At 41.9% G+C, this 24123-nt stretch overlaps 1 protein-coding gene across 5 annotated transcripts in view; it reads left to right on the forward strand.

The window, feature by feature from the left end:
• The window catches only part of PARD3B (par-3 family cell polarity regulator beta), a 1965757-nt gene that overhangs the window by 548850 nt on the left and 1392784 nt on the right, over window positions 1–24123 (forward strand). For all 5 annotated transcript variants that reach the window (XM_075317687.1, XM_075317688.1, XM_075317691.1 and 2 more), the window contains exon 12: window positions 10342–10512. In XM_075317687.1, the coding sequence (XP_075173802.1) occupies window positions 10342–10512 (171 nt within the window). The remainder of the gene's footprint in view (window positions 1–10341; window positions 10513–24123) is intronic.

Raw genomic sequence — 24123 nt, forward strand, 5'->3', positions numbered from 1 at the left:
TGACCCTGGCTGTGGAATTAAGAGTGGACTGGAGAGGAGAAAGTTTAGTGAGAGGGAGGTCAATTAATAAAGAATTACAGTAATCAAGGTGGGAATAGCTTAGGGCCACAGTGAGAGTTTTTGTTGTTTCCATGGTTACAAAGTGCTGGATTCTAGAGATGTTCTTGAGGTGCCGGCGATAGGAGTGGGCAACAGATTGTAGATTGTATTTGGGCGGTAAAGGAAAGATCAGGGTCAAGCATAACATCCAGACAGCGAGCCTGCAGCTTAGGCATTCTCGTGGTGCCACAGACAGAGAGGGAGATGTCAGGCTTAGGGAGGTTAGAAGACAGAGGGAATAGAAGTAGTTCAGTTTTGGAAAGGTTAAGTTTCTGATAGTGAGCAGACATGATATTTGAAACTGCGGACAGACAGTCACCAGTGTTCTATAGTACAGCGGGGGTAAGGTCAGGGGATGAGTTATATAATTGTGTGTCATCAGCATAAAGATGGTACTGGAAGTTAAATTTGCTGATGGTCTGTCCAATTGGCACAGTGTAGAGAGAGAAGAGAAGATGGTCAAGGACTGGACCTTGAGGGACGTCACCAGTGAGAGGAAGAGGAGAAGATGTGTGGCAAGCAAAGGATATGCTGAACGACTGGCCAGAAAGATAGGAAGAGAACCAGGAGAGAGTGGTGTCCTTTATGCCGATTGAGTAATGCATAGCAAATAGGAGATGGTGGTCAACAGTGTCGAAAGCTGCAGAGAGGTCAAGAAGAATGAGCAGGGAGTAGTCTTTTACCAGTGGAACACAGCTATGATATGGCTACTAGTATAATATTCCTAAGCCTATGTTTACACATTACATTTTTGCAGCATATTTTTGTACAGTCAAAACCTGCTCTTTTGGCAGTAAAAAAAAAACAGCTTCTAAAAAACAAGTTTTGCAGCTTTTTTGCTGCGTTTTTTGCTGGGTTTTTGGCGTGTCACTTGTCTACAGTAGATTTTTAATAAAGTTAGCTTCATTCATTAAAAAGGCAGCAAAAATCCAGCGGATGTGTTTTGCAGCATCTTTTTCCTTTCTCATTGCTTTTAATGGTGAATAAACATAGCAAAAATGCTGAAAGAATTAACATACTGCTTCTTTCAAAAACTCATCAGTTTTCTTTTTTAGCCAGGAAAAAAGCAATCATGGGTGTGAGAATTCTGGAATTTCATGGCTTTTATTGGTACTGTAAAAAGCAGCTATACATTTCCATAAAATCGTGAAAAAATGTTGAAACAAAATGCAGCAAAAATACATGTGAACATCGCCAAATAGTTATATATGCAGATGAAGACCTCATTTAATCAAAACCAGCAGTTTTCACACTGATCATGAAGAGGTATGCTTGCGGGAGTCAGACGCTCCGTATTCTTTAAGAGGCACACACCTCTAAATGACTTCTGTGCATCTGACAGGTGACATACCCTTCTGTATTTGCCTTGCCACAAATCTTACTCCAGTCGGTAACTGGAGTAAGACTTTTGACATAGCTAATCACCGCCGCTCATCATGCATTAGCCAAGTGGGGGTGTCCATGTTCTACCTCCATGCACTTTATTGAAGCTTGGTAAAAATAGCGTGAGAATGCCAACATTTTATTTCAGCCTTGTTTTGCGACTTTGTGTACATTTTACATCATGAATTTTGGAGTGAAAGATTTGATGAATGTGGCCTGAAGTTTGTATACTACATTGTGCTGCAGGGTTATGGGATGTGAGAGAACAAGCGATAGAGGCAAATATTTACCATAAAAAATGAGACTTGGGTTTAAATGTTTTAAATGTGTCATGTGAGATATCAGTGGCAAACAAAATGTGTGTTCTAATACACCAACAAAGGAAATGGAGACATTCCCATCCATTGCGTTTGCTGTGATTTACTTATTTAAACTGTTTTTCTGAAAAAAAAAGATGGAATAAAGACTACAGTGAAAGTTATCTGCTTTTGCAGGTTGTTCTGGGTACAGAATAATTTACGACCAATCTAAAGCAATATGATTTTGGATTTGTCTAGAGCACTGTGCAGGAAATGTTCTTACTGGCAGACACTTTACATTTACCAAAGGAATAACATTTACATAGCCGCTTTCCGCCAAGGTATATTGCCTAGAAATCTAACTGGCTATATTACCAAAGGCGCTCCATGTTTCCCTCTGCCAAGTGTTTATTCTCCGTAAAACAATGCACTAATGATCGGGCCCGGCTTCCAGGGCGATACATCGTGGGCTGTGGCTATTACCGGCTTGTCACATAGATTGTGTCCCTCATCCATACTGCGTGTCACAGCTTTGCCTCCAGTCAGTACATGATCTGTCATCGCGCTCGCCGGATGTCGCCGTCTTTATTAATACTGAAGATGTTAAGGTTAATATACATATTGCTTCTCCCTGCACCGAGGGTGAGCATCACACAGCTGAGACAAGAATGAAATCATCCAGTTCAGAGCCCTTCTTGGTCTGAAGATATATTTACAATATCTCGCTCCTTTGTGGCTGGAATTTTAAGCAGCTGTGATATCTTGTGAAAATCGAGCCTGCGTTCATGCAATAAACCTTCCCCCAAGTAAAATAAACCAAAACGGTCGCAATGTGTTCCCGCTGCAGAAAGAATATAGATCTCAGGCAATATATCATTTTATACTTTTCTCTCCCCCATTTACGGCTTTTATCACATACTGCGCCAAAGAAAGTCTCTGTTTACTGAACAAATGACATTTCCATTAAACAGTGTACATTTCAGTTCTTCTTTAGCTGAGGTAATTACTTACAGTGGATTGCAATACACTAGAAGATTTCTTACAGGGAGGTTGGCTGAAGGGTTTTTTTGTGATTGGTTAATAATTATTAAGGGTAAATGAAAAGTAGCAAAGCATATCAGTAATTAGTAATTTGATTGTTGTTACAGCTCATCCATATGAGCCAATGCAAGATATTATGCAATGAGTACAGCATAGAGAGGACTTCTCTATGGACTCCACCTCAAGATCTCAAGTGGATAAAGAGCTATCTATTTATCTATCTATCTCCAATCTATCTGTCTATCCATTTATCAATCCATCTAAAAATAGAAAAGTGTGCAGTATAGAGAGGACTACAATAAGGATTCCACTTCAAGATATGAAGTGGATGAAGGACTGTCTATCTATCTATCTATCTATCTATCTATCTATCTATCTATCTATCTATTATCCATTATCTATCTATCTATCTATTATCTATCTATCTATCTATCTATCTATCGATTATCCATTATCTATCTATCTATATATCTATCTATCTATCTATTATCCATTATCTATCTATCTATATATCTATCTATCTATTATCCATTATCTATCTATCTATCTATATATCTATCTTTCTATCTATCCTTAATATATCTCTTTATCCATCCACCCATGCATACATTTATCTAAACATAGAAAAGTGTGCGGTGTAGAGAGAACTACTCTATGGACTCCACTTTAAGATCTCAAATAGGTGAAGGACTATCTATATATCTTTCTATCTATCTCTAGTCTATCTCTCTAAATATCTATCTATCCATCCATCTAAAACTAGAAAAGTTGTTGCAGACTAATCTAGGTATCAGTTGGTTCCAAGAACTCTTCAGAGAACTTCTTCATACATACTCCAAGTTAATATTCAAGAAAATACAGACTCCACTTAGTCCATGTGGTAAATTTGGCTACTTAAGCTAAACAAATAAATAAATGGAGTAAGCTGTGGACAAACGAGTGCAATAGAGTGTTATTTGATAAAATTAAAAAGGGTAGTCTCACACTTTTTTTGGTTGTACCTCATACATCCCTGAAAGGATCTTAGAAACAGAAGCTGCAGAAGCCACGAGTCCTAAAGCCTGCTTTACGCGAGTCAATCTATCGTGCGATAGCACGAGCGATCGTACCCGCCCCCGTCGGTTTTGCATCATGGTCAAATCGCTGCCCGTGGCGCACAAACTCGTTTAACCCCCGTCACACACACTTACCTTCCGGACGACCTCGCTGTGGGCGACAAACGTCCACTTCCTGAAGTGGGAGGGATGTTCAGTGTCACAGCGACGTCACATGGCAGCCGGCTAATAGAAGCAGAGGGGCGGAGATGAGCGGGATGTAAACATCCCGCCCACCTCCTTCCTTCCGCATAGCCGGCGGGTGCCGCGGGGCGCAGGTAAGCTGTGTTCATCGTTCCCGTGGTGTCACACGGAGCAACGTGTGATGCCACGAAAACGATGAGCAACCGGCGCAATTTTAATGAAACAATTTTATGATACCTAGCGACGAGTACACAACTCATGATTTGTGAGCGATACTGCATCGCTAGGAGGTGTCACACGAGACGACATCGTGTACGATGCCGGATGTGCGTCACAAAAAATGTGACCCCCGACGATGCATCGTACGATCGGTCGTCTCGTGTAAAGCCCACATAAGGCTGAAAATGATCCAAACAGAACCAAAAGAACAATGTGAATGTCTTTGCGCTGCTGGAGAATGATGAGATAGCAAAACTGCTGAATGTAAATGAAAGATCGTTTATTTCAATGTGTATAAATGGGATCCTCACTTCTTCAGGAACAAACCTGGTGGCTTTCTTGAAGAAGAAGTGAGGATCAGTTTGAAACATGTTGAAATAAACCATCTTTCATCTACATTCAGCAGTTTCATTCTCCAGCAGCGCATAGACAACCACTTTGTTCTTTTGGTTTTGTTTTGTAAAAAAATATAAAAGTCTCTCTTTTTGGTGGCCTCTTACGCTGGGCCACTTTCTTCTTTGGTGTAATACATCTATCTAGGCAAATGAAGATCCAACTGTTTGCACTCCCACTGATCAGTTGTATGAAGGGGTCCAGGTCACTCTCGCTTATGCTACTCCGTCCACCTGGACACCATCTACTTAGGAGCATTTGTGCTGGATATTGAACTGTGGCTCCATGCACATCTATAGGCAATGCAGTTTGTGTTATAACATGCCGGAAGAGTAAGGTAAACATGGAAGCAGCTGTAGTGTCACATAAGCTCCATAGGTCCATAAGATAGTTCATCGGCAAAAGTACCCAGAGTCAGAAACCACCAATCTAATATTTATGGATTAAGAATGGGTCAAAAATATTGTAAATTTGGAAAACCTTTTTATCATATTTATCCTAAGGATATCCAGCAGCAGTTTATAAATCCCATATATTGGACTGTGGCCTATAGCTCTCGTAGGAAATTCTCACAGATATATAAATTAAAAATAAAAAGAACGAGAGTAGCACAGCACTGTAGAAGAATAGGAAGAATCCAGTGGAACCCTTTCAAAGCATTTTCACATTTTTTCAGCCCTAAATCAGTGACATCCTCTGTCCAGACATTTAGCTTTAATAGGGAATGGCTCTAATGATAAAGGTACCATTTCTGATCATAAAGCAAAGAGAAGAAAAAAAAAAAAAAAACAGCTCACCCTTTCAGGAGATTAGAGTATCAGCCAAGAACGGTGCACGGACTTTTGGTAGTTAGACCTTACTACCACGAATTGCAGGGAGGAGGAGATAATCCAGCATCCAGTTCCAGAAATTTAAAACATCAGATTTTATTCAAAATTTCATTAAAATTCCATGTTCCATGGTTGCATTAAAAACGCATCATAGCAGGTGTAAAAAGGGAGGACGCGTTTCAGACGTATATGTCCTTAGTCTAGACTAAGGACATATACGTCCGAAACGCGTCCTCCCTTTTTACACCTGCTATGATGCGTTTTTAATGCAACCATGGAACATGGAATTTTAATGAAATTTTGAATAAAATCTGATGTTTTAAATTTCTGGAACTGGATGCTGGATTATCTCCTCCTCCCTCCATTTCTGATCATAGTATACATTAACATGGCGCACTGTATAATTCTCTAATACTAACTTCAACGTGGTTGCTTTCTTCTTTAGTGAATAAAATGGAAGGAAAAATGATAACCTGGGTTGTGTAGCTGTGCTCCTCAGTACAGTATATTTTTGTCCGTATACTAGTAATAGATCTTTTGTTCTGAGCTAGTGTGATGGGTACAAGGTCATTGATGATGAACTGTAGTGGTGTTGAAGTTTTAATTAGCTTGGAGTGGACTTGTTTGATGAAGTCAGTTGCGGTGTCTATACAGTATATTGACTTTCCAGACTGTCTGACAAAATATAAATCTGTTTCCAGCCATTCATTTCACTTATATTCATAGTCATTCCATTGAATGAATATGTTTTCGATTGCATTAGATGCTCATTAAAACAAATGGTGTTCTGCTCCCTTTCACCTCATTAAAAAATGCAATATAGTAGAACTGAAATTAGATAACTGGGAAGCACTTTGGACCGCGCACTCTCCTCTGGGAGAAGCAATGATCACAGTCAATAGACTATTCAGTTATTTGTAAGTAACAGCAATGAATGGAAGCACTTGGGAAATGTCATTTCTTCTCAGATAAACGTAAAGAAATGGTTTCTTTTTGGGTTGCAGCTCCTCTGCGCCATTTTAGAGATGGGGCAGATTCACTATAGCCACTAGTTTCTGCAACATTACAGCTTTGCTGTACCCCTTAAATGTTACTTATTTGTTGGGTGGGGTACTTTCCTTTGTAACAATCTACTACTATCGAGTCAATTAAGTGAGGAGCTTTTAATTTAATTGAAACTAATGATATATAGCTAGTAGTGACGGCGCCACAGTGTTGCAGTGACTGATTCTCCGCCACAGCCTCAGCCTAAAGCCTGTTACACACATCAGTGAAAAACACAAACATTTTTCATTAACGTGTAAAAAACGCATATGCCCCTCTGTGTTCTGTGATTCACGGCACACGTGGGTTATCCATGTGCAATCAGATATCCGTGCGCCGTTATCTATGATTGAATATGGACTTATACTCACCTGTCCCGGCTCCTGCTGTCCGTGGTGCTGAACACTTCGGCTCTGCTATGTTTCCGGCCGGCGCTGACCTCCGCTGCAGCTACTTCCAGGTCGGTTGTGGCTGCATACATAAATTTCCATGCCAATAATTAGCCGGCTCTGAAGCAGCAGCCAGCAGAGGCCGGAGACCAGCAGTGAAGTTGAAGGTGAGTATAAAATGCTTTTTATTTTCAATGTCTGTGTTTTTCTGGTACAAGTTTCACGGATCACACCATAATGTGGTCCGGGGGACATCAGTGATGCCAGAAAAAAACGGACATATCTTCGTGCAGCAATCACGGACACACGTGTATGCCACACGGAGACACGGTCTGTGAAAAATCACTGATGTGTGCGCAGACCCATTTATTATAATGGGTCTGTGTATGTCCGTGATTCTAGCACGTATAAAAACTAGTACATATGTACCAGAATCACTGACGTGTGAAACAAGCCTAAGAGCTCACTCACACCGCCCTATAACTCAGGCGATAAAAAAAGGGATTTCACTCAGACCAATGTTATTCAATGAGACAGTGAAGACCTGCGCTTTTTTCCAGTCTATTTTTGGCTTGACAAAGAAATTGCAGTGAGAGAAAAAAACAGATGCCAAATGGACCATCAGTGTGGCATTTCATTTTTACCGATAGAATTCTGTAAAATGGAAAAACGTAGAAGATTAATAGCTGCTGAGTAAAAAAACAGATTGCACACGGAGGACACTTATCTGAATGAGAATGGGATAGATTTGTTTTTATACGCTCGTGTGACCTCAGCCTGAGAGTTAATTCATACGAGAGTATTTTTTAATCAAATTTGCCAATTTCGATGGATTTTTCTCAAAAATGTGATTCACAGCATATCAATGCTACATGAGTCATAATGCTGCAGAACCTCCAATTTCCCTGACAAAATGTGTATAAGACCCTGATGTCTCCAAGAACTGCATCCAACTCCTTTCAGTCTATTTTACACAAACACAGCCTTTATAATGTCAAAGTGACTTCACCCTGGAAATGGATGGTAACATTCATCAGTGCAATAACACATTTTTCACGTTTTGTAAAATTTAAAAAAACAGGCAAGCGGTCATGCTCTGTTAAATGTTCAGATATATTTATAGATTTTTTTTCTCAATTTTTTTTTAAGAAAATCTTTTCCTCTTTCTCAAAAATGATGAAGCAAGAAATGTAAGTACACAAACAAAAAGCCTAGTGCAACAAAAGACTATAGAGTTGGAGCAGTGTATCAAATTGGACCAGTAAGATTGGTGTGCAAAAACAGACACGCACTGCTAAGTGTCTAGATTTACAAATGATATCTATTTAATACAATTTCTTGTAATGTTGTCCTTGATATATAAGATATATATATATATATATATATATATATATATATATACATATATATGTGTGTGTGTGTGTGTATATATATATATATATATATATATATATATATATATATATATATATATATATATATATATATATATATATATATATATCGTGTTTCCCCGGAAATAAGACAATGTGGTATGATTTTTTTTTGTGCCCCAAAAAATGCACTAGGGCTTATTTTCAGGAAGACAAAGTTAAGAAAAAGTTTACCCTGCTAAAATGCAGATCCACCCTAACAGGAGAATCATACTTACAACATATTACTATTTGGAGAATTTGTGCAATTTTTTTATAGCTTTTATTCTCTATCGCTACTGGTTAGCTGTGAGCTTGGATGTCCTTTCACTATTTTGAAGCAGCCTAAACTGGCTGCTGCATTCCCTGCCTGATCTTTTATACAGGCTATGATAGTTCCTCCTGATTGGCTACACTATGCCACGTGAAGTGAAAGCTGCATGGCATTATGGGGAATTCTAGCACAGCAGTGCCTGAGGTCATGTGGGCCTTTTGTAGCTGTTTTAATCTTCTGCAATATGTAAAATGGTGACAGTCACATTTTTAGTAATGCGCATGAATAGAATTACAAACTATTTGAAATTGCCGTGACACAAATTTGATTCTCATTGATTTGCAAATGTCTACAATTTAATAAAAGTACTGGTTGGGGGATGGGGTAATTTCCACTTAATATATTTTTGGTTATCGCCACTAGTGAGACACAGCTTTGCATCTCAGACATAATATATACCTTTTAATGTCACCTAGAGCACAAAAAATCAGAATATCTTAAATAAGTCCAGTGCAACTTACTCTGAAAAGTACAATAAAACTCGTAAAAAGTTTGACAAATAATAACTACTGAAAAACATTCCAGTTGCCATATTTGATATATAACATACTTATAGAGCGGGTATGTGTGCATAACCAAAAAAGCTCTTAATAAACAATAAAAATAATGAACATGCAATATCAAAACATCTTAAGCGGGCTTTACACGCTACGACATCGCTAGCAATTGCTAGTGATATCGAGCGTGTAAGCACCCGCCCCCGTTGTGTGTGCGATATCGTGTGTTCGCTGCCGTAGCAAACATTATCGCTACGGCAGCGTCACACGCACTTACCTGGTCGTCGTCATCGCTGTGACTGCCGAACAATCCCTCTCTCAAGGGGGAGGGACGTTTGGCATCACAGCGACGTCACTAAGCGTCCGGCCAATCAAAGCGGAGGGGCGGAGATTAGCGGGACGTGACATCCCGCCCACCTCCTTCCTTCCGCATTGCGGCCGGCAGCAGGTAAGGAGATGTTCCTCGCTCCTGCGGTGTCACACACAGCAATGTGTGCTGCCGCATGAGCGACGAACAACATCGATAATCAACCATTACCGATTTTTGGTTTTGGGATGATCTCTCCATGGTGAACGATTTTCTCCATTTTTGAGGTCACTTAAGGTCGCTGGTAAGTGTCACACGCTGTGATATCGTTAATGACGCTGGATGTGCGTCACTAACAACGTGACCCAGACGATAAAACATTAACGATATCGTAGCGTGTAAAGCCCCCTTAACTGTACATATGGCACGTCTTTTGTAACGTCAAAAGCCGTGAACTGGTTAAAGAAAGTGACTTGACCATTCTTTAGGTGACTTCTACTAGAAAGCCAACATTTATATACAGAATTAAACAATAAAAAAAATCCATTAGCACTGCAAAAATGACTAAATAAACGACAAATATAACGTTGTAGGAAAACGACTGCCGGTCTTTTCTTGAATCGTCTTCTGTTTCAAAACTATGTGTTTGCACTGGCATCTATAAGACGCCACATCCACATACCCTTATATAATTTATTAAAAGTTTTGTTTTTGAAGTTTTAGTCAGTTTTTTTTGGTAGTAGATGCAAATATAAATTATACTTAGGACTGCACCCTATAACTTGTAGAAGTTATTGATGACCATTATGAGAGTGTCATATTGCTTGTGTTTTACTTTATTCATCATTTGTTCTAGGACGGGCGTCTGAGAGTTAATGATCAGCTTTTGGCCGTGAATGGGGAGAGCCTTCTTGGCAAATCAAATCGAGAAGCCATGGAAACGTTGCGGAGGTCTATGTCTATGGAGGGAAACATTCGTGGGATGATTCAGCTGGTCATTCTGCGTAAGCTGGATAGGCAAATAGAAGTAAGTGCTGGACTTGTTTGAAGAATCTATCTAAAATATATATCACTTCCTAACCTTTAAAAATCTCTGAAAATAAAATAAAAAATCCAATTATTATTTTATGGCATCAAATATTGGTACTTCTTCTATATTGCCTACAGTGATAAAACTTTATAAAGATTGTATACGTCATGCTTTCATATTTAGGATTGGCTTTATATACTAAAGACTTAGCAGCCTTGACCTGTGGGCTGTGTGAACAGAGCGCAAAATTACACAAATTGCATATGAATGTTTGGTGCGTCAATGGACTTTGTGACAGAGTATCTGCTCTAGTTTAAATATACAGTATAAATCCATCTTCCATTACTGGATCTAAATAGAATTGCCTATTGTGTAGTGATGACCGATTGTATTCATCACTATTCGCTATTCGCAGAATAGTGCAGTATTTGGGGTATTCGTTATACAGTGAGTAATGGTGTATTTGCCTCGCTATAGTCGGATGTCTTGCCCAACATGTTTTGCGCCTGATTTCCAGCCACTAAACATGTTGAGCTTCTTAACCAATCACAGTAATGCTGCAGCCATCTTGGTTATGGCATTACTATGATTGGCTGGCCGCCACCATTTTGTGCACATAACATTGCCAGTGTCTTCAAATGCTTCATATTCACCGATCGCGGTGCGGCGGTCAAACTGCTCCCGCTGCCTCTCATTCTTCTTCCCTACCCAATCATTCGGCTCATACATATTCACTGCACCCGCTCATTAGGCTCACACATATTCAACGCTTCGCCCACACACCAGTGGCAGTGATTGGCTTCAGTCAGACCTGCCCCTACGCTGATGCGGGCTTTACACGAGACGATATATTGTGTGATATGTCGTCGGGGTCATGGTTTTAGTGCCGCACATCCGGCATAGCGCACGACGTCGTCTCGTGTGACACATCCGAGCGACGCAGTATCGCTCACAAATCGTGAGTCGTGTACTCGTCGCTAACTTTCATAATATCATTTATTTTTATGGGTGCAGGTTGTTCATCGTTTCCGTGGCATCACACGTTGCTCCGTGTGACACCACGGGAACAATGAACACAGCGTACCTGCATCCCACGGCACCCGCCGGCTTAATGGAAGTGAGGAGGTGGGCGAGATGTTTACATCCCGCTCATCTCCACCCCTCCGCTTCTATTGGCCATCTGCCGTGTGACGTCGCTGTGACGCCGAACGTCCCTCCCACTTCAGGAAGTGGATGTTCGTCGCCCACAGCGAGGTCGTCTGAAGCTAAGTGCGTGTGACGGCGGTTAAACGAGTTTGTGCGCCACGGGCAGCGATTTGCCCGTAACGCAAAAACGACGGGGGCGGGTACGATCGCTTGTGCTATCGCACGAGAGATCGACTCGTGTAAAGCAGGCTTGAGTGACAGCTCTCTGATTGCAACCAATCACAGCCGCCAGTGGGCAAGTCTATATCGTACAGTACAATAAATAAATAATTAAAAATACCGGTGTGTGGTCCCCCAAAATTTTGAAACCCAGCCATGACAAAGCCTCACAGCTGAAGGCTGGTATTCTCAGACTGTGGAGAACCACGTTATTGGGAGCGCATAGCCTAAAATTATCAGCCAGCAGCTGCCCAGAATTGCCACATCCATTAGATGCAATAGTTCCGAGACTTTACCCGGCTCATCCCGAATGCCCTGATGCGGTGGCAATCGGGGTAATGAGGGGTTAATAGTGCACATCAAGCACAGAATTAGTGAGGGGAAGGGGTCTTCTATGAGAACCCCCATCATTAATTCTATAAGTAAAAAGAAATACACATACACCAAGAAAATCCTTTATTTGGAATAAAATACAAAACCACTGTCCTTCACCACTTTATTAACCCCAAAAACACCCACGTCCGACGTAATCCACATGAGCTCCAATGACGGTTCTGGCTCTGCTACATCTGAGCCTGGAGAGACCAAAAACATGTCCGATCTCTCCAGGCTCCTGGAAACACTGACAAGAAGGATTCGGCTGGAAGCAGTGACGTCACTCAGTTCATTGCCGGTCATACCCGGGTTCCCCCGGTATAACCACTGGTGACCTGAAACACTCTGCCCTAAAGTGCAGGACTGTGTCCCACACCCTGCCAGTACTTTCACAGTGTCAGTGCTGGCATGAAGGTGCGGGCTGCCCCGCACACCCCGGACGGCATTGTCAGTGTTAAAGTGTGGGGCCATGTCCCACTCCCTGCCAGCCCTTCAACACTGACAATACCATTTGGGGAGCACGGTGATCACAGTCTGCCACCTGCTGTCAGCCTAATGTCTCTCGCAGCTCCTCCTGTCAGAGCTGTGTGCTCTGACAGGAGGAGCTGCCAGGGACCAAGGTCAGTGCATGCGGCAGCCAGCGGTGATCACAGCCTGCCATCTTCTGTCAGCCTGGTGTGTCTTGGCAGCTCCTCCTGTCAGAGCTTCGTGCTCTGAGAGATGCGCAATCAGAATGAACTCGGCTGAACCCCTGATGTCCTAGCTTGGAGCCCCACATGATGGCATGTGTCACGGCAGTGAAGTCACGTGTTCCCCTGCGTTCATTCTGAGGGACATGCCACCAGATTGAGCAGCTCACTTCACTTGTGGCCTGAATCGCACAGCAGCTAGTCTTGTTCTATGGCGCTCACTGTGAGATTGAGATGTAGGAGTGCTTTTTTGTCTTATATTTCAAGAAAGGAAGGATTTTTTGGGTGTTTGTGCTTATTTACTTTAATGTCCAGATCAATGATGAGGGGTGTCTCATAGACGTCTGCTATGATTAATCTAGGACTTAGTGTTTGCTATGGGCTGCCATTAACGCCATCATTACCCCGATCGCCACCACTTCAGTGCATTCAGGTAAAGTGTCGGGACTGTCGCATCTAATGGATGCGGCAATTCTGGGCGGCTGCTGGCTAATATTTTTAGACTGGGGGGCTCCCAATAACGTGGAACTCCCCAGTCTGAGAATACTAGCCCTCAGCTGTGGGGCTTTATCTTGGCTGGATATCAAAATTGGGGGGACCGCACGCCGTTTTTTCAAAATTATTTATTTATTTATTTTACTGTACGATATAGACCTGCCCACCGACAGCTGTGATTGGTTGCAGTCAGACAGCTGTCACTCAGCATAGGGGCAGGTCTGACTGCAACCAATCACAGACGCTGGTGGTCGGTAGAAGCAGTGATTATGTGATGAGGCTAATGAGTGGGTGCAGTTAATATGTATGAGCCTAATGAGCGGGTAGGGAAGAATAATAAGAGGCAGTGGGAGCAGTGTAACAGCTGCACCGCACCGTGATAGGTGAGTATGAAGCGCTTGGAGAGAGACAGAAAGAGAGAGAGAGAATAAGTGGTGTAATACTGTGAGATCTTTATTCCCAGAAACCATATGTGAGTCAGAAATGCAGGCAGGCATATTCTCCAGGCTTTCCTCACTCAGTTTCATCACTTTCCCATCCATTTCAGCCTTTTCCTCAGGCCCCCAGACCTCTTTGTTGGGTCCAGCAGAAAATTACTTGCAATTCCCATTGACTTGCATTGTACTCGCTATTCGTAACGAATACACAAATATTACAAAGTACTCGTTACGAGTATAATGAATACGAATATTACAGTATTCGCTCATCTCTACTATTGAGATTCTTATATACATATCGACTCTTTCTTAAAAATGGTCACCAAGTGCCTGAAGCATATCACGCCCTTCACAAGAGTCACTCCTGAAAGTCAATTGCTGTCTTATATGGCACAGGGTATACCTCATTGTGACTTGATGGATTTGGTATTTGACTTGCATTATAGTCATATGTACATGTCACAGAGCTAAACTTAGCCACAATTCACAAACGGAATGAAATATCATCCTTGTTTACCTACTGTATGTGAACGTGCTGAATGGTTTAATGAACTTCAGCAACTGTATTCTCCTTCAGCCATTAATACTGACTTTCCTGTACAGAAAGCTTCTGACTACAGTGCTGACTCTAGATTTTTGTTGCTTTTTCATATATACTTTTTATGCAGAGTTTTAAAGAAAATGTAACGAAAGTCATATGTTTCAAACATTTTAATGATGCCTTTGTATGTATGGTTAATTGGAATTTTCTTTTTTTATTTCAGTTTTCTGGCATACATTTTTCCTAATATTTTCTAATGCTTATTAAACATAATATGGGTATAAAAAAACAAAAACACCGCAAGAGCAGGCACGCTATTGTTCGGATAAATATACAAACATTTTTTTTATAGTACATGTGAAAGTTGTAACTATCCACCTAAAATTTGTCAACCTAATGGGAGTTAGTGCCACAGTTTGTCTATATGTCCACCGGTGCTTTAGGATAGTCCTTATTGTCCCCGTGGATACAGCAGACACCGACCATCTTTTCAGGAATCAGACGGTGAAAAAGTGTGGCCATTATTAGGGTCACCAAACTCCCTTAGTCCAAAAGAGCAGTCATTGGTACCCCATTCACTGACATGGGAGATGCCTGTGGCTCCTCGCTTGATTGAGAGACAAGGCATGCAAAATATGAATAACGCCAACCCATGTCGACTTGGCGGTCATGGGGCAACAAGCGGTTATGTGACCTGGGGTGTGACACCTCCAACAAATTAGTTTATTAGCTGGGGCCTTCGGCAATAACTCAGACACCCCTTCAGACCATGAATGTTCCTCATTTGCGGCTCTAGTTCCCTTCTTTCGTGTGTCAACCTCACTTCGGGGACCCCAGTATGAAGAAGCTATAGCCCCTTTTTTCAAGGACCTCTTAACCACCTGATATCTTGCTACCATTCTCACCAAGTCATCGGCATTGTGAGGATTACCCTGGAAACTCAGGACAGAACCGCCCTCGGAAGAGAGTGGATGAATGTGTCCACGATGACCCTTTCCACTATCTTCACTGGAGAGAAAGATTTTGGTTGCAACCAGTTCTTAACCAGATGTAATAAGTCAAACATATGGAACCATGGAGCTTTGTCACCGCAATAGCCCCAGCAGTGTACCCATTGTGCCCTGACAGTCATAGTTACTACTAAGTGTGCCAAGATCTCTGTTTTGAACTTGTCATACTCTTTTGCTTCCTGCAGAGCCAGGTTGTAATAGGTCTTCTGTGGTTCCCAAATTAGAAATGGCAACAGCACCCCGTGTCGCCCCCGCGCTGGCAGCCTGCCGCTGCCACTCGGATCCGGATCCGCGATGGCTCAAGGGGTCTCCGGACCCGAGGGGTCGGGGTTGCACGGCCACCCGGAATAAAGGTGGGTATTTACAGGGGAAGGTGTGCAAGGTTCGTGACGCCACCTGTGGTGTGGTAAGATGGAGTACCACCGCTGCGATTGGGAGTACCCAGTGACGATGGTGCGGGCAGCCAGGTGTTTAACCCCTCCATGGGTAGGGGAGATGCCCCGGGACTTGGTGATGGTGTCGGGGAGGCGTCGTCGGGCCGCTAAGGGTTAATTACGTACTCACTCAGTCCAATAAAGCTGACGCTCACAAGGAAGGACCACACCTGGATACCATGCCCGTTGGTGTTGCTTGTTAGCCTGTGACCTTGACCTTGGCACCTCTCTTCTGTAGTTGGTCCCTTTTAGCATATAACTAAATTGGTCCCGCTCGCCAGTATGGCTAACTGGGTGAGCTTGCTCTCAGGGTTCACGCTTGGGATTTTCTGGACTATGTAGTGGGAAAATCCTATCCCCCTCGTTGCGCTAGTACCCCGATTTTGGAGCGGGTGGAGAAGGAACCTCTCTTGCCACGCCTCCTCTCCAGTGGATCCACCCCCCTGCTTCTGGCTGCGTTCCCGAGCTTTGCTCACCCGCCACCTGCTGTGCACCTGCCTGGAAACCCGCCAATATTCAAGGCTGCAGTGTAGTGTCACGGTGAATAACTCGTCACGGTAATTAACCCGCCAGCCCACTGGGAAAGCCTTTGGGGCTAAGGACAGCTGTATACCATTGGAGGGAGGGGAGCTGTATACCCTTGGGGGAGAGCTGTATACCAGGGAGGTGAGCTGTATACCCTTGGGGGGAAGAGAGCTGTATACCCTTGGTAGAAATCTGTATACCCTTGGGGGGAGGGGAGCTGTAAACCTTTGGGGGAGAAAAAGCTGTATACCCTTGGGGAGGGAAGCTCTTGGGGGGAGAGGAGCTGTATACCCTATATATATATATATATATATATATATACTAGCTGTACTACCCGGCTTCGCCCGGGTTAATGACCGCTGTTAACAAAATAGAATGTATTAACAAAAATGTATTCTGCTCACAAAAACCACAAAACAAATAGATAGAAATGTAATTATTAAATTGTTGCCTATATTAACCAATCAGAGCTCAGATTAATTAACTGTAGCACGATAGAAGCTAAGCTGTGATTGGTTGCAATTGGCAGCCTGATAAATCTCCAGGCAACAGAAAGCCCTCCCCCTGACAGTATATATTAGCTCACACATACACATATAGACAGGTCATGTGACTGACAGCTACCGTATTTCCTATGTGGTACATTTGTTGTTCTTGTAGTTTGGCTGCTTATTAATCAGATTTTTATTTTTGAAGGATAATACCAGACTTGTGTGTGTTTAGAGTGATTATGTGGCGAGGTTGGTGTATGTGTGGTGAGATGTGTGCTGAGGGTGGTATATGTGTTCAAGCACGTGGTAGTGTGTGGCGCATTTTGTGTGTGTGTTCATATCCCCGAGTGTGGTGAGTATCCCATGTCGGGGCCCCGCCTTAGCAACTGTATGGTATATACTCTTTGGCACCATCGCCCTCATTCTTTAAGTGCCCCTTGTTCACATCTGGCAGCTGTCAATTTGCCCCCAACACTTTTCGTTTCACTTTTCCCCCATTATGTAGATAGGGGCAAAATTGATTGGTAAATTGGAACGCACGGGGTTAAAATTTTGCCTCACAACATAGCACCCGGCGCTGCCCGGGATAGTAACTGTCTCTCTGTTTCTCTCCCATTCTCTGTCTGTCTCCCCCTCTGTATATATCTCTCTATCTCTCTCTATCTCTTTGTCTGTCTGTCTCTTTCCCTATCTATCTCTTTCTCCATCTGTCTCAATCTCTTTCTCCGTCTGTCTCAATCTTTTTCTCTGTCTGTCTCAATCTCTTTCCCTGTCTGTCACTTTCCCTGTCACTTTTCCTCTCTTTCCCTGTCTGTCTCTTTCCCTCTCTTTCCCTGTCTGTCTCTTTCCCTGTCAGTCTGTCTCTTTCCCTGTCAGTCTGTCTCTTTGTCTGTCTCTTTGTCTGTGTCTGTCTCTTACCCTGTCTATGTCTCTTACCCTGTCTATGTCTGTTTCTTAGCCTGTCTGTGTCTGCCTCTTTCCCTGTCTGTGTCTGTCTCTTTCCCTGGCTGCATTGTGACACGCCAACATTCCATATAAGGGCGTGGCTGCGCATTCTTCTGAAGTTCTGGCTGCACTGTGGCTCCCAGCTCCATTCGCTTTAATGGAGGCAGGTTTTTTGGCGAATAACTGTAAAGCGTGGGGTTAAAATTTCTCCTCGAAACATAGCCTATGACGCTCTCGGGGTCCATACGTGTGAGTGTGCAAAATTTTGTGGCTATAGCTGCGACGGTGCAGATGCCGATCCCGGACATACACACACACACACACACACACACACACACACACACACACACATACACACACACACACACACACACACACACATTCAGCTTTATATATTAGATATATATATATATATATACAGTCATATGAAAAAGTTTGGGCACCCCTATTAATGTTAACCTTTTTTCTTTATAACAATTTGGGTTTTTGCAACAGCTATTTCAGTTTCATATATCTAATAACTGATGGACTCAGTAATATTTCTGGATTAAAATGAGGTTTATTGTACTAACAGAAAATATGCAATCCGCATTTAAACAAAATTTGACCGGTGCAAAAGTATGGGCACCCTTATCAATTTCTTGATTTGAACACTCCTAACTACTTTTTACTGACTTACTAAAGCACTACATTGGTTTTGTAACCTCATTGAGCTTTGAACTTCGTAGGCAGGTGTATTCAATCATGAGAAAAGGTATTTAAGGTGGCCACTTGCAAGTTGTTCTCCTATTTGTATATCCTATGAAGAGTGGCATCATGGGCTCCTCAAAACAACTCTCAAATGATCTGAAAACAAAGATTATTCAACATAGTTGTTCAGGGGAAGGATACAAAAAGTTGTCTCAGAGATTTAAACTGTCAGTTTCCACTGTGAGGAACATAGTAAGGAAATGGAAGAACACAGGTACAGTTCTTGTTAAGCCCAGAAGTGGCAGGCCAAGAAAAATATCAGAAAGGCAGAGAAGAAGAATGGTGAGAACAATCAAGGACAATCCACAGACCACCTCCAAAGACCTGCAGCTTCATCTTGCTGCAGATGGTGTCAATGTGCATCGGTCAACAATACAGCGCACATTGCACGAGGAGAAACTGTATGGGAGAGTGATGCAAAAGAAGCCGCTTCTGCAAACACGCCACAAACAGTGTCGCCTGAGGTATGCAAAAGCACATTTGGACAAGCCAGTTACATTTTGGAAGAAGGTCCTGTGGACTGATGAAACAAAGATTGAGTTGTTTGGTCATACAAAAAGGCGTTATGCATGGAGGCAAAAAAACACGGCATTCCAAGAAAAGCACTTGCTACCCACAGTAAAATTAGGTGGAGGTTCCATCATGCTTTGGGGCTGTGTGGCCAATGCCTACACTGGGAATCTTGTTAAAGTTGAGGGTCGCATGGATTCAACTCAGTATCAGCAGATTCTTGACAATAATGTGCAAGAATCAGTGGCAAAGTTGAAGTTACGCAGGGGATGGATATTTCAGCAAGACAATGATCCAAAACACCGCTCCAAATCTACTCAGGCATTCATGCAGAGGAACAATTACAATGTTCTGGAATGGCCATCCCAGTCCCCAGACCTGAATATCACTGAAAATCTGTGGGATGATTTGAAGTGTGCTGTCCATGCTCGGCGACCATCAAACTTAACTGAACTGGAATTGTTTTGTAAACAGGAATGGTCAAATATACTTTCATCCAGGATCCAGGAACTCATTAAAAGCTACAGGAAGCGACTAGAGGCTGTGATTTTTGCAAAAGGAGGATCTACAAAATATTAATGTCACTTTTATGTTGAGGTGCCCATACTTTTGCACCGGTCAAATTTTGTTTAAATGCGGAATGCACATTTTCAGTTAGTACAATAAACCTCATTTCAATCCAGAAATATTACTCAATCCATCAGTTATTAGATATATGAAACTGAAATAGCTGCTGCAAAAACCCAAATTGTTATAAAGAAAAAAGGTTAACATCAATAGGGGTGCACAAACTTTTTCATATGACTGTATATATACACACACATATATATATATATATATATATATATATATATATATATATATATATATATATATATGTATATATATAGTAAAACACTAGCACATATTGGTAAGTTTTGAAGCTCTTGTTTTTAGTAGACTTGTAGTTTACCGCATACTGCTATGGATGCTTTGTGTAGCAGTATACCTATCTTCCATAAGTGCTCATATTAACACTAGTGATTGGTGAGCTGTATGCGGCTCTGCTCTATGGTAATATTGCTCTGCTTTAAATTCAGTATCATCATCATTCTCATCATCTGAACGCTGCTCTATAAATCTAAAATGTGTGCCTGTTATATACAACAAACATGACAGATGGGTCTGATAAACCCATACACACTTTATGATCCCCACATAGGTAGAAGAGGCACATAAATATGAGCAAGATTTAATAGCACTGGGATAGATCCATCCATTTATACTGGGGAATGATTCATGAACCTGGAGTTGTAGTGACGGCTAAACTCGTAAGTGGATCGGTGGAGCAGGGGAGCACAGATCATGAATATATAGTGAGAAGAAATGCATTATATATGCTTTTTATGTGTATGTATAGATGTGTGTGCACTGAAGTACACAGACACCTTAGCCATGTGTGATTTGCTTGCTCTGCCATTTCCCTTTGCTGCTGCAATCCTCTGGATGGCACAGTATTACTGTAGTGCACTGTAACACCTGTTGTGTTATTAGAGCTAAATAAGTCATATTTGTAAAGGTGCAAATAACCAGCCTACCGTAGATAGATACTCAGAGCCTCCCCACCGCCCGGGCCTGCCTTCTACATCCAAAGAAAGAATGCTCCAGCTCACTGAATGTATATTACGCTTATTCAATGCGTTATTCCAAAATATTTAATGCATAAAAAATCCCTTGCGTTTCTGACACAAACAGCCCTTACTTATAGTGCCCGAAACGTGTTACTATGGATTTTCCATGGATTTACTGTCCCAGCTTTAAACAATTTTGGAATAATTTGTAATATCCATATGCTGACCACGTCATTCATTCTTTAGACCAACTAGATCTTGCCCATCGTTTCATAAAAATGTGTATGAAATATTGAAAACATGTACACAAAAAAGTACATGTGCACTGCAGCCTTCCTTGTTATGGTACAATGCCAGGTTAGATATAATGTTTAATTAGGAAACATTTCTTTTTGTATGCCAAACTTTAACCATTTTGTATTTGCCAGTACTGTGGAGTTGAAGAGATATTTTGCAAAATTCTTCTCTGTCACCAGGTTTTTGCTGCCTAGTCTGAGCGAGCAGCATAATGTAGGGGCAGAGATCCTGATTCCAGAGATGTGTCGTTTATTGGGCTGCTCAATGTAGCTGTAATAAAATCACTTTTTAATCAGCAGTAGGTTATCACTAGAGGACTACTTGGCGTGCTGCCAGGTAGTCCAGCATATTCTTCACCTCCTGTATAACTGCTAGATCTGCAGCAGAGAAAACATCGATTTTTTCAAAATGACAGCAAATAGTTCAGAAAGTGACACATCGCTGGAATCAGGGTCTCTGTCTCTACATTATGCTGCTCTCAGATGGGGGAGCAAAAGCCTGGTAACAGATTCCTTTTAAGAATTTTGACAGAAAACTGCTGATATCAGGGGGATATACTATAATCTGTTTGTTACTGTCACAATTGTGCAATCTAGGACTTCTACAGTAGATTACAACCACATATTAAACATTTGAGGTGGCATAGTTGCTGGGGAGTGTGTATCGTGAAGTCCATCTCAATAAATTAGAATATCATCAAAAAGTGAATTTATTTCATTAATTTAGTACAAAAAAGTATAAGCATATTTTATAGAGTCATTACAGACAGAGGGATCTATGCCAAGTGTTTAGTTCTATTAATGTTGATGATTATGGCTTACAGCCAATGAAAACCCAAAGGTCATCATCTCAGAAAATTAGAATATTATATAAGACCAACTGAAAAATGATTTTACACTCAGAAATGTTGGGGCCTACTGTAAAGTCTGTACAGTAAATGCACTCAATACTTGGTCGGGGCTCATTTTGCATTAATTACTGCATCAATGCAGCGTGGCATGGAGGCAATCAGCCTGTGCCACTGCTGAGGTGTTATGGAAGCCCAGGTTGCTTTGATAGCAGCCTTCAGCTCATCTGCATTGTTGCATCTGGTGTCTCTCATCTTCCTATTGACAATACCTCATAGATTCTCTATCGGGTTTAGGTCAGGCAAGTTTTCTGGCCGATCAAGCACAATAATACTGTGGTTATTAAACCAGGTATTGGTATTTTTGGCAGTGTGGACAGGTGCCAAGTCCTGCTGGAAAATGAAATTTCCATTTCCAAAAAGCTTGTTGGCAGAGTGAAGCATGAAAAGCTCCAAAATTTCCTGGTAGACGGCTGTGCTGACTTTGGTCTTGATAAAACACAGTGGATCTACACCAGCAGATGACATGGCTCCCCAAACCATCACTGATTGTGGAAACTTCACACTAGACCTCAAGCAGCTTGGATTGTGGCCTCTCCACTCTTCCTCCAGACTCTGGGACCGCGATTTCCAAATGAAATGCAAAATTTACTTTAATCTGAAAATAACACCTCGGACCACTGAGCAACAGTCCAGTTCTTTTCCTCCTTGGCCCAGGTAAGACGCTTCTGGTGTTGTCTATTGGTCATGAGTGGGTTGATACAAGGAATGTGACACTTGTAGCCCATGTCCTGGATACATCTATGTGTGGTGGCTCTTGAAGCACTGACCCCAGCAGCAGTCCACTCCTTGTGAATCTCCCACAAATTTTTGAATGGCCTTTTCTTAACAATCCTATCAAGGCTGCAGTTATCCCAGTTGCTTGTGCACCTTTTTCTACTTTTCTATTTTTTCGTTCCACTCAACTCTCCATTAATATGCTTGGATATAGCACTCTGAACAGCCAGCTTCTTTAGCAATAACCTTTTGTGGCTAACCTTCCTTGTGGAGTGTATCAATGACTGCTTTCTGAACATCTGTCAAGTCAGCAGTGTTGTCCATGATTATGTAGCCTACTGAACCAGACTAAGAGGCCATTTTAAAAGCTTAGGAAGCCTTTGCAGGTGTTATTTTATAATTATTCTAATTTTCTGAGATAATGACTTTTGGGTTTTCATTGGCTGTAAGCCATAATCATCAACATTAACAGAAATAAACACTTGAAATAGATCACTCTCTAATGACTCTATATAATATATGTGTTTCCCTTTTTGTACTGAATTACTGAAATAAATTAACTTTTTGATGATATTCTAAGTTATTGAGATGCACTTGTAGTGTATGACTTAAACCTCTTAAGTCACCATGTCATAGTAATGCTAGCAAACAAGGGAAGTTGAAGGGCTGGGGTCCTGTGTTTAAATCCCACCAAGTGCAACATTAATAAGAAGTTTTGCCGTGCAAAGAAGAAGTATAGTTATATTAAATCAAAGTCACAACCACCAGAAAAGTGCATATAAAAAATCACTTTTATTATAAGACCAAGTAAAAAAGGCCGGTTGGATTAACATCATATATAAATATATACTTCAGTACAACAGGTGAAGATCATGAGGTAACGAGGACAAAAGAAAAAGCAGCACATAAACCCAAACATGGAAGAGAGTAATAGGCTGATAAACATTTAACCCTAAGGTTGTTCAGAGTGACTCACACAAAAATAGAGGTGATGTCTCATAGGGGAAAAGACAGGGTAGGTATGGTTAGTCGGATTAATATATAGAGGTTGCTTCACATGCATGTGTCAGAGAGCTCCCTGCATTATGTCAAAAGTCAGGGCTGAAACAGCCTCACAAGAGCAGGGGAACATATTACATGGAGCATATCCAGAAGCAAATCAGGTCTAATCACACTTACCCATATGTCAAATAAAATCAGCCGGATCGCAGAGTTGTGTGCCCCTACGCGTCTCGCCTATAGCTTCATAAGGGGGAGGTATAGGAGGAAGAGTGCCGTTCGGAGGTATCAAGCCATGTGAGGCTTATGAGTCATAAAGTCAGGACCGATAGGTGCAGGGAGCTGTCAATTATGCCCAGAGCACGGCGCGCGTATCCATGTCCCCGCCCCCACCCGCGTCACTTCCGGCTCTCCAATGGTGACGTAAGTTGTCAGCATTAAGGAGGCCATCGCGAGCGGGCATAGGGAGGGGTAAATGGAGGCGCACGCACAGGGCAGCACCACGTCAGAT

This window comes from Anomaloglossus baeobatrachus, chromosome 7, assembly GCF_048569485.1.
Source record: "Anomaloglossus baeobatrachus isolate aAnoBae1 chromosome 7, aAnoBae1.hap1, whole genome shotgun sequence".
Classification (NCBI taxonomy): Eukaryota; Metazoa; Chordata; class Amphibia; order Anura; family Aromobatidae; genus Anomaloglossus; species Anomaloglossus baeobatrachus.